At 31.9% G+C, this 15,427-nt stretch overlaps 1 protein-coding gene across 1 annotated transcript; it reads left to right on the top strand.

The window, feature by feature from the left end:
* Positions 1–7,491: 7,491 nt before the first annotated feature.
* On the top strand, positions 7,492–11,799 carry LOC132724375 (uncharacterized). Its single transcript, XM_060709230.1, has 6 exons — positions 7,492–7,635; positions 8,630–8,668; positions 9,205–9,290; positions 9,628–9,702; positions 11,139–11,201; positions 11,710–11,799. Exons 1-6 carry the CDS (start codon positions 7,548–7,550, stop codon positions 11,797–11,799), a joined length of 441 nt encoding a protein of 146 aa, XP_060565213.1. The 5' UTR covers positions 7,492–7,547.
* The last annotated feature ends 3,628 nt before the right edge of the window (positions 11,800–15,427 follow it).

The following is a 15,427-nucleotide window of genomic DNA, read 5'->3' as shown; positions in this document are numbered from 1 at the left end:
CAAATTATACTTTATTATTATGTAATTATGAATGTTTTATATTATAGTTATTAGTGTATGATTGATCTTAATGTAGATACGTGTATATAATCATGTAGATAAGGTACTTTTATAAATAGTGTATGTTTAGTTAGTGTAAGTGTGTATATATCATTTACGTGTATAATGCGTTGATCTGATAATTCAACCCTATGACAAACACAAAGGACTAACATACGTTTGTTAGGTTTACTTTTTGTAGGCATGCTTAAATAATGTCGGAATGGGAGAAAAATACATTGGTCACTCGATTCAAATTTTCAATCTGTCAAATCTGCATATTTATGAGACAATATAGAGATAGATCTGCAGTGCAGGGTCTGAAGAAATGTATGACTAGATATCAGATCCAGTTCCTTACGAGTGAAGCACAAAAACATCTTTAAGAAACCTAACTACATGTAGCGCGGACCGGAATAAAATCACCAATCTGTCTTCCCCACAAATAATTCTCCATCTTGAAAATTCTATACTGTAACCGGAAAACGCGATACTGTTACACGTTCCCTACGGTGATGGGGTTGTTTTATAATTATTGGATTGTGACGTGGATGCAGGGAATACGATATGTTAATTCCAGCATTTAATTTGTAAGACTGTTTATATCATTATGATGAGTGGGTCTTTACATAAAGTAGGTGGATCTTAATAACCAAAGTTTTAAGGTATATGACACAGGGTACTCTCCTAACATAAAACATAAAAAGACAAGTAAAAAATTGCTGGAAATATGTCACGGCGAAAAACAAAAAAAATCCAACCCCCCACAAAAAACAACAACAAAAAACAGTTAATTGATATATTGATGAGGTATCTCCAAATAGCATTGTGTTGAATTGACATGTTAACTTGTTCAGAAGGTTTTTAAATATCATAATGTAACTTGTTACAAGAGCCATGTTTATATAGTAGAGCTGAATAACTATCATTCTTGTGTGAGATCTACCCACCTATGACGGCTCATGTTGATATCTCAAAGGCTTTTGTAGTTTTGCTCTGGACAAAATTAAGTATGAAAAATAACAAAGGGCAATAACTGAAAAATAATACACGGTAGATTAAATGTCTTGTGTGCTGCACTCCTCCTCAATGAGATCTATCCACCTATGAAGTTTCAAGTTGATACCTCTAACACCTTTTTGAAATAAGCTCCGGACAAAAAGTATGAAAAATAACAAATGGCAATAACTAACAAAATATAAAGGGTATCATTCTTGCGCACACCATTCCTCCCCAATAAGATCTATCCACCTATGAAGTTTCATGTTTACATTTCAAAGACTTTTTCAGAGATATGCTCCACTCAGGTGAAAAATTTAGTATGAAAAATAACAAAGGGCAATAACTAAAAAATTATGAAGGGTAGAGTTATCACTCTTTTGCACTGCATACCTCCTGAGTAAGATCTATCCACCTATGAAGTTTCATGTTGTTATCTCAAATGCTTTGGTAGTTATACCCTGGACAAAAATAAAGTATGAAAAATAACAAAATGCAATAACTGAAAAAACAATGCACGGTAGGTTATCATTCTAGTGTGCTGCACTGCTCCCCAATAAGATCTATCCACCTATGAAGTTTCAAGTTGTTACCTCTAACACTTTTCGAGATAAGCTCCGGACAAAAAGTTTGAAAAACAACAAATGGCAATAACTAAAACATTATAAAGGATAGAGTTATTATTCTTGCGCACAACATTCCTCCTCAAAAATATCTTTCCACCTATGAAGTTTCATGTTGACATTTCAAAGACTTTTTCAGAGATATGCTCCACTCAGGTGAAAAATTTAGTATGAAAAATAACAAAGGGCAATAACTGAAAAATAATGCACGGTTAGTTATCATTCTAGTGTGCTGTACTTCTCATCAAAAAGAGCTATCCACCTATGAAGTTTCAAGTTGTTACCTCATACACTTTTTTAGATATTCTCCGGACAAAAAGTATGAAAATAACAAATGACAATAACTCAAAAATTATAAAGGGTAGAATTATCATTCGTTCGCACAACATTCATCCTCAAAAAGAGCTATCTACCTATTAAGATTACATTGACATCTCAAAGTTTTTTGGGTTTTTTTTAGTTAATTTATGCTCCACTCTGGTGAAAAATTAAGTATGAAAAATAACAAAGGGCAATAACTCAAAATTTAGGAATGGTAAGTCAGTCTTGTGCATTGCACACCTCCTGAGTGAGATCTATCCACCTATGAAGTTTCATGTTGATATCTCAGAGTTATGCTCTGGACAAAAATTGAGTTTGAAGAATAACAAAGGGAAATAATGAAAAAATATGCAGGGTAGAGTTATCACTCTTGCACTTTTCCTAAATATGATTTATCCACCAATGAAGTTTCAAGTTGATACCTCCACCTATAAAGTTTCAAATTGATACTTTTTGAGATATGATACGGACAAAAATGTAGACGGACGAACGGAAGGACAGACGGACGGATGGAGACTAATTCTATATCCCCCATCGTCTTTTCGGCGGGGGGTAATAAAACATTTTCTTGCTCATATCTAAAGGAAACTCAGAATTTTGCTCACAATATAACGAGACATGAAATCTGAATGAAGTTTTATGTTGTGTTAAAAACTGATTTCAGTACCAAATTAAGTTATTTTACAACCTGGTATGGTGAATGTTTATTGTGAAACGCATATAGAAAAACCAAGTCTCATTTTAGAGAATTGCGCAAGAAAAATGAAATTATTCAAAAAAAGACAATTTAAGTTCTTAATTGCAAATATAGAAACTTAGGAATGTAATGTTCAAAGACATTTTACACGTGAAAAGATTCACTCAAAGAGTGACATAGATCCGACATGAGAACATATCAGTCCAAATATGTCGTTCCTTCGTATTTTCGCATTTTGAGGCGAAGACACGAAAATATACGGATGGCGTAAATCAGCCACCATACATAATCCATTCAAGGCGAATTTCTCAAGCATGTCGAAAGGATGTCCGGAAATGTGTTAATATAACACGTTGATATTTCGTGTGTTGATAAAATACTGTTTAGATTCTGTATGGTTTTGAAAAAAATCCTGTTTCTATGTAACTTTTCACGGAAATGGGCTGTACAATGATTGCGTAAAAACAATAAAATGTCGGCTGTAGAAATCAAAAGGCATTTTGTCACGTGACTTTTGCCCATGCTACCGAAAACTACCCATCACAATATCACGGCGTTGAGACGCCGTGAAATAAGATCAACAAGGGGAAATAACACTAAACTAAAACGCGGCACCAACCGTGGTTTCGTTTTTTGTTTTAAACGAACACAGCGCGTACAGTTTCGTTTCCAATTTAAATGAACGCAGCGCCTACAGTTTCGTTTCTAGTTTCAACATACGCGATGCCTTAAGTTTCGTTTCAAGTTTAAACGAACACGGCGCCTATAATTCGTTTCTAAATTAAGGGAACGCAGAACCTGTAGTTTCTAGTTCAGACCATGGAAATTAAAATAATGGGGTACTATTTAGAACAATTAAGTACGAAAGGTAAAAGTCGATCAATGCCATTGATATGTTTACAAGTAATAAATACACATCCCGAGGACAAAAGAAACACACTCTATCAATTTCAATGAACCTTGTAAAAGTGTTTGAAGAGATGAAAGTTTTTTTCTTGATACAAATATGCAATGGGATTTGTTAATAATGACTGGTTAAATTAGATTTGTTTATTTCGTGTAAGACAAGAAATAAATTAATGATTAACCAACAATTGCAGACAAATACAGAAAAGGGAGGGCAATGGTATTAAAATTAATGGTTTGGTTTATTCTTTTTCATGAAATACAATGATAAAATTAACATTTCTAACGTTCCATAGCACCCGTTTAGTTATGGATTTGTATATTTTAAGTGCCATTATGCTCTTTTTTCGCTGTTAAGTTGAATAAGTAATATATTTCAAGAGATTAACTATCATAATTGTCATAGACCAATACGGTAATTGATAATAAAAATGTTAAGATAACCTATAAAAAGACTGCCCAAATTATCCAAAGACTGTCCTACTCTTTTTCAAATTGAACGTTAACGATACATTCCAGGCGATATTTATATAAATGTATGTTTGTCACTAAGGAAAATATAAAATTTAACACAATTACGGAAAAACGTAAATGTCTTTTTGACTTTTTACTGTGCACTTACCATTTACGCGTTTACTGGCATAATGCTACAAGCGACTCTACGAATCTATTGAACGAAAATTGTAATTACCTTATCATCTTCACTGCTCTCAACAATTTCTCAATGCAAATGTTCTAAAACAAAGTTAATGTCGAGGCCAATAAACAAGGATGATTTAAAGAATCGCGGGTGTTATTTTTGTAGTACATAATCTTCATCTAAACGAATACTTTAACAGTAAGGACGTTTGTATATTGAACATAGATATGCGGTTTTATCTTACTGCCATGTGAAATGTGTCTTTTAATGATAAACACAGTAGTAGGTCATATACGCCGGCCTGTGTGAAAATGTCGTAATCAGTTCGAACAGTAATGGTGGTTTTATTAGTATCATATCGTTGACTTTATTGTATCTTCATGTTTTCACATTATTGAAACAGAAAAGCAAAATAATACGACACAAAGAATAGATCTGTCATGTATTCACATGTTTATTTGTTGTTTCATCTTTGCCTTTTTTCTGATTTTTATTTGTTTGGGTCGTCAGACCAAACAAATAATGGTAGCGAAATTTCAGAGTCTAATGTTCTTAATTGCAAATGCCGAAAGTAGTCCACTTTTTTGAAGCGGTTACTTCCCTTTTGTATGTACACTAAAGCCGAAAAATTCAGGGGAGATCACTGCGTAAAGATGGTCAAAGACAGGCGCATCAATTTTCAAGCAAAGTAATTCCCGAATGGTCGAAGATTTCTAATATTGTTTTCTGGTATTTTCTGATCGAAAATAACTAAATACAAAGCGGACATTCAATCTCTGACACAGAAGTTTATGACAAACCTAACAACAAGTAGTTCTCAAAACAGCTTAAAACTAGCGATTTAAAAGAAAGAAATATTTTATTTTGTTACAAGTATCCAACAAATTACAACGCATTTAAACTTAAACAATAGCGTTGGCTTATAGAATTGTCAATAAATGCACAATCACAAATTACGCGGATGAATATGATTTTATCAATGAAAATACTATTTTTAGCCATGTAGATTACCGAATACTACACAAACCGAGTAGTGGAATATATAGATTCTACATGTCGGACTGTTTGGGCGAGAGGATTTTCGCTAAAATATTTACTTCAATTTTAAACAACAGGTTTACCCTGAACAAAATACCTCGAAATTAATAAGGATTACAAACCTGAATGCAATGGAAGTTCTAAATTTAGAATGACTTGATATTATTCAGACATTCTGTGTATAACTTCTCCGTGGTACAGTGGTAACGCGCTCGCTTAGTGAGTGAGAGGTCTCGAGTTCGAATCCCAGTCGAGGAATTTTTTTTTTTGTTAAATTCTTTTTTTAATTGTTTTTGTTAAGGAAGTAGCCATGATTTACAAGGATAAAGTGTGGCTGTCGTAAAAAAAGTACATAAATGATTTTTTGATGCAACTCTAGTTATGCAGAATTCCGTATGTGCCTTACAAAATGAATTATAATACATAAAAATAAACTTATACAGGAAAATGCATACAGATATACAGTACGATTTAGATTGCAAAGATCAGAAAATACCAAAGAACTTGAAGCCCTTTGATTCTTTATAAATATACATGCTTATAGTATTCTTCAGGATTAATTACATCTGTGTTAAACAACAGTTAAAAGTCGTTACAAGCCCTAATTTAGAATAATATGGTTTTCTTCAGGCCGTTCACATATAAATTTAACCGTGGCTGAAGGGTTTTCGGGCTCGCTTAGGAAGCGAGAGGTCTGGAGTTCAAATCCCAGTAAAGGTAACTCATTTTTTTAAATTGTTAAAGTCAAATAAACATTGGATTGAATATCAGTGTTGCAATTAGTCTTATAGCCAATTTACTACAATTAAAACGCTGGAAAGCATTGGTGGCACTAAACATATAATCTCCCAACCTGCACCTTTCTTACATTCTGAGACCCAAACAAATTCAGCGCCTTCTGTGCTTTGATTTTTTTTTTGCATAGTCATTTACCACAGTGCGGAATAATGAAGTCAAATTAAACAAGCGCATGTTGATAAATTCACTTAAACAACAATGGTTAAAATGATATAAACATTCTATTTTTCAATTGTATGCCGTCACATTTAAGCTTGATCCCTGGCTATAGTTGTGCCCTACGCGAAAATACGAGAAAGTACAAAGCGGAAAAGCAACCACAACAAGAAACGAGCAAACATACGACAAAGTCGCACTTCAATTTACGCCACTAAAACGCAAATAGTAAAGCAAATGTAATTCAAAAACACGATTCATTTTATCGTCACCCTTATTTTGTTGTCCTTTTGCATTTGTTTTCCCCTCGAAAATGAGAAAACATGAAGATGCGGCAAAGTTTAACTCTGTTGTAACTTGGTTTCGTTTTTACGTATTTTGCGATATGTCGCTAATCAGCCACCATAAGAAATATAGATTGGTCACATTGTCAGAGAATTCGGTGTTAGAAACTGTGCTCAAGAGCTTTGTTCTTATTCTAATGACGCCATGTACATATGTACATGTTCAACTTCCATTCTAAATGACATATATTTATCATTTGTATTCACATTGAAATGATTTGTCATTTGTCCATAATTTGTTCTAAAGCTTAAAGTGACTTTAACCACTTTTATTTATAGTACAATAATAAGAAAATTAAATCGGTCTAAGAGATGACATTCGGATATTTAGCATCAATTTAGAGTTGCTATAAATACTTGTAATGGATGTTGAAATAATATAGCGTAGGAATCAAAATAAAAGTGGCTGTGATAGGAATTACTTCATAAGCTTTCGGTTGTTAGTTTTCAATTTTCTTAAGGTAGCAACTCCAAAAGTGATTTAAAATGGTCAAATAACAACACTTAGATCGATATTATTCTTGATATCTAGTAACCGAAAATAAAAACCAAGAGCACACAAGATGCAAAGTAAAAGAGACATGGGCATTGATGAAAAAGTATTGTCATGAATATTCTGTTAAATGCAAAATTATGTACATTTCCATACTTTCTAATTTCAAAGTAATTTATTTATGTTATACTCGTATCAAAATGATTTAATTTCTCTATGTTACAAGTACGGATAAATTATATTAATATGCTGACACATAAAACGCTAAACGATTTTAGTATTTTCACAGCGTTATTTGACCTTTGGACATGCGAGGAGTCAAACGCGTCCTCGATGTTCTATTTTAGGAAGAATAACAGATTAAAAGCAGAAGAAATGCAAATTGATTTGACCACCTGCTAGGTGCACAGTCAGCAGACGACAATTTTAACGCCAAAACTGTGAGCTGGGAAGGAATATTAAGAGTGTATATACTAAATTTGTTATCTGTTTAATGATTAGATCATTAAGTACACTTCCTTATCGCGCCGCGACTTTACACAGATATACCACCACGAAGATGAAACGGATAGTACCTATAGGTAAAATATTATTGTTCTTTTAACAAAATATCAATACATTCCTGAACGTTCATTACCTAAATTCAATGAGTATTGTTTTTCTACTTTGTTAAAAAAGGTACAGCGCTATTCAGAGTAAAGCACTGGACAACGACTTTTAGTACACTCATAACTATAAATAGTGTCTTGGGTTAATTTGTTTAATAATATAAAAGGTCAATACACACATTCTTATAGAATCGTCCTATATGCTAGCTATTAGTTCACATTGACTGATAAAGTTGTCATTATTTGAGATAAAACACATCTGTCCTATAATTAAATTACTGTTTAATCAGTTTAATTTTTATTTTTCTATTTTATTATTACTTGACTAATTTAGATGCGTTGATTGCTTATTTTCAAATTTATCAAATGATTCTCGACATGTCCATAAAACATTCAAAGCACTTGACACACGCCGTTGCGGATTCGAATCCCGCCCGTGACCTTGGATTCTTTCATATGAGGAATATATCCAGCTAGATTCTTCTAACAAGATTTTGCTCGTGCCTGAAATAATTTAGGAGTGGCCCCTCCATCACTAAAGCTTGAAAGCCACCATATGACCATTGCAGTGTCGGTGTGAAAGATAGAAAATTTATGTAGAACTCTCAGCTACAAGATACTCGCTGGGAAGCCAGAGGTAAAATGTGTTTATCAGCCTCTATATGATCATATTTGCTGTTAGTCTTAAATTACACACCATTTTCATAATTAGATATGGATAATGTTTCAGGCGAATTTCTTTCTTTGCGGGGGGGGGGGTGGCATGGATGGACGAAAACATACAATTAACAGAGAAAATGACACCGACCCTGGAGCTGTTTCAGTTTTAGTGTGTTGGACTACTTCCATGATTTCTCCTTTCGGCTTTTGTTAATGGAAATAAACATTAGCTTTTACAGATGGATACCTGATAAGAAAATACTTTAAATGTGTTATGAATAAAAATATTTGCATTTTGATTTTTCAGGCTTTGTCCTGTTTGGATTTATTTTACTCAACATAAAAGGTAATATTTTCTAACCATGACTTTTTACTTAGGAAAAAATAAAAATAAAGATGTATAAAACAATTGTTTCAGTGGAATCAAGTTCATTTCAATTCAATTGTGAAAATACCTACTCAGTATTGGTTTTCAAGTGTTGAATTAGAAACTTTTTAAATTGTGAAAGCTCGCCGATGTTTGCTGTTTGAAAGATCACGAGAAGGTGACCTCCTATCGATGCCGTCAGATGCGTAGCGAGAATTAGGAGCTGATTTTAATCAGATTGTATTTGGATTGGCTTATAGATTTGATTATGAGACATCAAAGCATATCATTTGAAATTATGGCTGGTTAATACTAAGTGACCGAAACATAACATCTTATCAATTCTAAATATAAATAGTTATTCATTTTCTTGATATAAAAATAATATAATGATAAATATTATAGTATAATATTATGTGTATATGTATAAAATTTACAAATTTAACGAATTTAGTATAAAAAACAAGTAATCTATAAAACATTTCCTTTCATAGAGGGTTCTTTTTATTTTCAAGTTGCCGAATGTATCACATGCTTACGCTGTGAAAATGTCGCTGACTTAAGTAACTGCAAAAAAGCCATTGTGTGCAATGCCAACGAGGTAAATATTGTATCAAAAATGTCATGTTTAATATTATAGATTAGCTGATGCCAAATATGCATCATTATGTTTACTGTTACAACTCGTAATGTTCTTAAAGTGTTTCTCATTTCTATGGTAAAAAAATCAAAGGGTTATCACGTAAAATTGATTGAAAAATTAAGTATTTTGTGGCCATTCTTATCAAAGTTTATATGAAATTCTGTTTCTATACTTTATAGTCATCATATCAATAGAAAAAAGTCAGAATTGATATTTACGAAGTAAAAGTTAATGTTCTTTTGTGACTCAAACAAATTCAGTGTCTACCGTGCTTTGATTTTGCTTACATTTACAGACTTGCTACATAGAAAAAATACTGTCTCCAGTTGACTTCAAACCGGTTTACAATACTGGATGTAAGGCTTTGGAAGTAAGGCATATTGTTTTAAGTTTTCCCGTACAAAAATAGTAAGACACATTGTTTTATTATATATCGTAACACTATTTACTCCATCTGTTGCACATAATACGTCTTGTAATTCGGAATGACGTTGCTGATGTCACGACACTACGTTTTGTTTGAAAACGTGGAAGTATAAAATGAATTTGCTTAATAACCATATTTTAACATAATGAACTCTTTGTAACACCAGGTTCCTATTCGTTCTTGAAACAAAAGACAGAGGATGGGATATCTAGGTTGTTCTACTGACACATGCAATTATAGAAAATATCATTTTATACTTTTCAGTGGATTACTGATTTATCCGTGAAAATTATATTTGATAATTTCACAGTGAGAAAAGCTGAGTTGAAATAGATAAATAACTTATATGTCAAAGGTAATAAAAGAAGAAAACTTACTTCTATTGATCCAAATTACCAATCACCAAATATCGTCTTTTATGTTTTTGTTTCATTTTTACAGTCTGAAAAATACATTCCTTCCACATGCAAAACTGCTCTTGATGACAGTTGGGCATATTTAAGTATCCTACGAGCAATAGCTGCCGTATGCTTTATGAAAACTTGAAAAGCAATGACAGCCATCAGCCCAAAGAATAAGTAAACAACCCAGCGTTCGTTAGGCAGACTTTCAACAATTCCAAGTTTTCCAGTTTCCTAGCTGCTTTTGAATGTTTACACCTCTGTCAACACTTATTTATTGTCTTTTACAATTCTTAAATAAGTTTTATTTCTTTTAAAAAGGTGTATGACTAACAAATCTAAATGATATTCCTCTGAATCAAACAATTATTTCCCTCCCGTGAAATGCACAACTTTAAAAAATTGCGGCCGCTTACATTAACAAAGCCAGGTCTTATATAAATTCGCAGTAAGTAACAGAAATATGGATGGATGATTGGACTTTTCTCCTACTAGAATGGTTTGCTTTTAGTATTAAAACAAGCGATCATTCATATTTTTTTAATAAAATTAATAATATCACCGCCATTTAACGTTGATTGTCGAACTTAGTTTTCAGCCCAAGACTTCTTGTTTTAATGAGAAATTCGACTAAATGAGGCTTTCAATGGGGAAAACAGATTTGATATTAACGTTAATATTAAGGAAATCTCGTTTTAACTTGTTTTTAAGCATAAAATAAAAAGAAAATTTGTTTGTTTGTTGTGTAAGATGTAATTTTATTTCATCTCGTGAACTTTAAAAGCAGTATTCTCACGAGTTGCTACGCCACTCGTGAGAATACTGTTATTGAAGCCCACTCGATGAAATAAAATTCATCTTACACACAAACAAACCAATATCCTCTTTGTCTTCATATATGACCTAACCTGATCACACAAGCAACTGCTAGTAAGATCTCATTAACAAAGTTTATGCCTAAAATTTGATCTACTTCAGTATTGCAACTTACAATTATGTAATAAGAACGCATACGGTGACGGGAATTCAAGGAAGAAACAGGTAAACAATGACCTAACACTGTGTTCCGAATGCTGCTTCGAGGATAGCTGCAATGCGGAAGGATGCGGTTATAAACGTAAGAATATATACACAAAACAAATACAAAAGGAGTAATGCTACTTCACTTTCTCAATGTCCGTCCGTGAAATCTAATTATTCTGCTTTATTCAGATGAAAATTTAACAGTGCATGAGGGAATCTTTGTTAGAATTGTTAAAGCGGTTTAAGTGAATGTTACGTTGAGGTTTAAAGCGCAATCAGGCAAAGTTTGGAGAAATAACGAGGGATATTCGACAAACTGTTAGTCAGTGCATACCAGACATCATGGAATGAATTGCCACGACCTCTGCAAATTTCATTCTGCATTTTCGGTAACAATTCACTTTGAACTTTGGTTAGGTGTGACAGTTGGTAGATGCGGGAGGGGGTTGGGCTGGGGGTAACAATTGCAAACAAGAAAGAACAAACATACTAAAACGTTCTGTTGGTATTGGTATAAATATTTCAGGACCAGCGAACAACATCACACAATGTTTTAAATGTGACGAGGTTTATGAAGGAGGACCACAGTGTACAACAACTGAAGATTGTGACCTGACACTATATGTAAGTTTATTAATTGCAAGCAAGCTAAGTCGTGCATTAAATATTAAATAATTAAAGTATTAAGTAAAGTATTTTATTAGCTATATATGTAAAGTGCCTTCAGATTACTAGTAAGTAGTATATAAAAGTTTACTGGTAGCTATTGCATTAAGTATGTAAGTAGGTATATAGTGAGTGCATTTAGTTTATTATTAGCTAGTGTATGTTTTATATAAATATGTAGAGGATAAAGTTTATAAGAAGCTAGTGCATTAAGTTTATAAATAAATAGTTTATAAAGTTACTTTCATTAGTAAGTAGTGTAATAAATTTATTAACAGCTAGTGCATTTTATTAATATACAGTGTCTAACATTGATATTGCTTCATATTACTTTTTGAATTTCAGTGTCTGCCCATGTTTTGTATAACTTTCGACCTTATATGTTCGTCAGTGTATTTTCTTAGTTGATTTTGAATGTTTATCAATGTCTTACTTTTTGACCTTGTATGTTTGTCAATGTCTTTCTTTTTTACCTGGTATGTCTGTCAATGCCTTATTTTTTGGTCTTGTATGTTTGTCAATGTCTTATTATTTTGACCTTGTATGCATGTCAATGTCTTCTTTTTGACCTAATAAGTGTGTCATTGTCTTGATCTACTGTTGCTTGTATGTTTGTCAATGACTTATCTTTCTTTCTGACCTTGTATGTTGTGTCAATATCTTGTCTTACTTTTACCTTGTACGTCTGCAAATTTCTTGTCTAACTTTTTGACCTTGCATTATTGCCTATGTCTTGTGTATCTTTATGATCGTGTATGTTTGACAATGTCTTTTCTTACTCTGATCTTTTATGTTTGTCAATTTATTGACTTACTATTACAATTAAGGTATTTCAAAGTCTTACTTTTGATCGTGAATTTTTTCCATGTATTGATCTTGTTTGACACTGACTTGATTTCCTTTGGCGTTGTATGCCGTAAATGTCACGTGCCATTCCGGCCTTATATTTCTGCCAATGTCTTCTTTTACTTTAACCTTATATGATTACAGATTCAATTCTTACCTTTAATGATCCTGTAACTCATTTTTTATGGTTTTATATCATAAATATAATGCTCAAATGAATATTTATAATTATTGTAAGTTCCAAAAAGCATTCTTTGTAAAAATATTACCGAATTTACATTTCATGTTAATAAAGGGAGGAAATTAAAAATTTAATTTCTATAAAGTCTAAGTTAAATTTTTCAATAAGAAATGAATTCATATATTTAATTGATTACATATTTTCAGTACATATTTAACATATTCTTCGATGTTTGAAAATTGTTTTGGAAGCATAATTATATACATATATAACATTTCACTTAAGTGTGGTGAAAACTTTAATTACAACATACGTGATCTTTATTTTTTATGTTTTTCAATGTCTTCTTCCTCAAGCCTTGTTTTTGTCAATGTCATGTGATCTTGTTTCGTTTTCAATGCCTTGTCTTATTTTGATAATTTAACCGTCATTGTCTTTTGGAACATGTTGACCTAGTTGTTTTGTTATTAACTTGTCATAATTTGAATGTTTTTAACTAGTTTTGTGGTAAGATACAGTTTACAAATGTTATTTTTCTCTCTTTTTTAATCTTGTTTCTATATGCCCATTTTATACATTGACTTGCATGTTATTACATATTAAAATGAAGTTTAAATCAAATATTATGTTTTGGACTTTTTTGTTATCATTGAAAGGCGTGCTCGGTCACAAATCATCCTCGTTCTCTTCAACCTGGGACATATGAACTCGGATGCAAATTCAAAAGAGGGGTAAATATTGAGTTTATTATAATCATAACCACGTCTCATTCCTAATTCAGAATATAAGCGTGTTATGACAACTGGTAATTTTTAATTGTTAACATGGCATGGCTTATTTCAAGCGGTGTTTAAATAAAGAACTAAAAGTAAAGATAGAACCAGACTTAGTAATTAAAGAAATAATTATATTTTTATTATGGTGGCATAGCTCATATATAACAGTCAAATATATTTATCTTATTTACCTGATATTACATCTAATTTAATGACGAATACAATGTAAGTACATGTATATAACTTTCAAAAACACTAGAAAGTGGTCACAACTGCCAAAATTTACTTATTAGATAAAAGATACGTATGTTTTCTGTGTATCTATAACATGTGACATATCAAAGAAAATATTTACGTGATAATGTTCTGAAACTTAAGTGACTAACGCATATATGGTTGGTTTATAGATAAACAGAAATTATAAAGTGTTGACAGTTGTAAGCACTTTATAGTGTCTTTGGAGAAACTTACCTTGTATCCGTCAATTAAAAGAAAGAAATTGCAAATTAATCAGATAATTAGAAGGTAAATATAATGCAAACGTGATAAGAAAAAGTGTTTCAATGTTGGTGGAAAAATGCCACCATATCTTATGAAACAACATTTCTTTTTTATTTGACATGGCGTGACTTCCATGCCAGTAAGATCTTATTATGCTTTTGATTTGATTTTCTCAGCAATGTCAAGTGTATGTAAATTTGACTGGTGAGCAGAAAGACAAAAACGTGAAATGTTGTGACACAACCCTCTGTAACCCAAGTCCATACAACAGAAAACTCAATAAAACTTTAATAGGTAATATTATCTAAGAAAAGACACTTAACTCGTCGTATTATAACATGTCGCACGTATCTAATGCTTAATTATCATCATAAAAGGCGTTTAGTTTAAAAACTGTGATTTTGGAACAGGTTCCTGTTAATTATACATGTGTATAATTATATATATCACTTTCTTTCGAGTTTACTTTCTGAAAATAACTAGAACTGAGAACTGATGTCATGTCAGAACTCAAGGTCACACGGAAAAGATTCGAACTGACAACCCGTAGGTTGAGAGAGACAGATACCTTAACCATAAGTCTAACCATTAGGGGAGCCCGAAGTCTTTTTACAGGTTATTTGTTACAATATAAACGACTGTATTTTATTATCAATCCGACAACTGTTAATAATAAATATACATAACCTGACAAAATGTATTTAAGGAATTTATTATAATCTATATAATAAAAGTTGATATAAATCTCATGTTTTCCAATGAAAATAGGTGTTACACACGTGTAGTATCTTTAATTTAATTAGATGTATATTTAAGATGTCATTGGCGCAATATATAAATACATTTCTTTCATCTAAAACCAATATTTGCAAAACGATCAGAAAGAACAACTTCTATGATTATATTTGCAGAGCACGATTTCAAATGTCCAGAAGGAATAAGTAAATATTTTTCCATTTTGTTTATATACAGTAATCATGGTTTTAACTATTTCAAGTATATTATTAGACAACAATAAGAGAATTTGTTTGAGTCTAGCTTATAAATGGTAATACAATTTGTGTTGCATCATTTCATAATTGATTGAATAAAATTATGTAATATGATAGTAACTTTAGATAGGTTAAACTTTTAAGTCGTTCGAACAACACAAAGACCGTACGTTTATGCAAGGTCTAGGTTTAGTTTTGCATTCAATGTTGTACATATGAACTTTTATTTTTCTATATTCATGTCAACCCAGTACGACCAACAACAAAACCACCATTGCCACC

The sequence above is a fragment of the Ruditapes philippinarum genome, unplaced genomic scaffold, assembly GCF_026571515.1.
Source record: "Ruditapes philippinarum isolate M1 unplaced genomic scaffold, ASM2657151v2 ctg19280_1_1_1_1, whole genome shotgun sequence".
In the NCBI taxonomy this organism is placed as follows: Eukaryota; Metazoa; Mollusca; class Bivalvia; order Venerida; family Veneridae; genus Ruditapes; species Ruditapes philippinarum.
The sequence above is the reverse complement of the archived record's forward strand: the minus strand, read 5'-3'. Positions and strand labels throughout refer to the sequence as shown.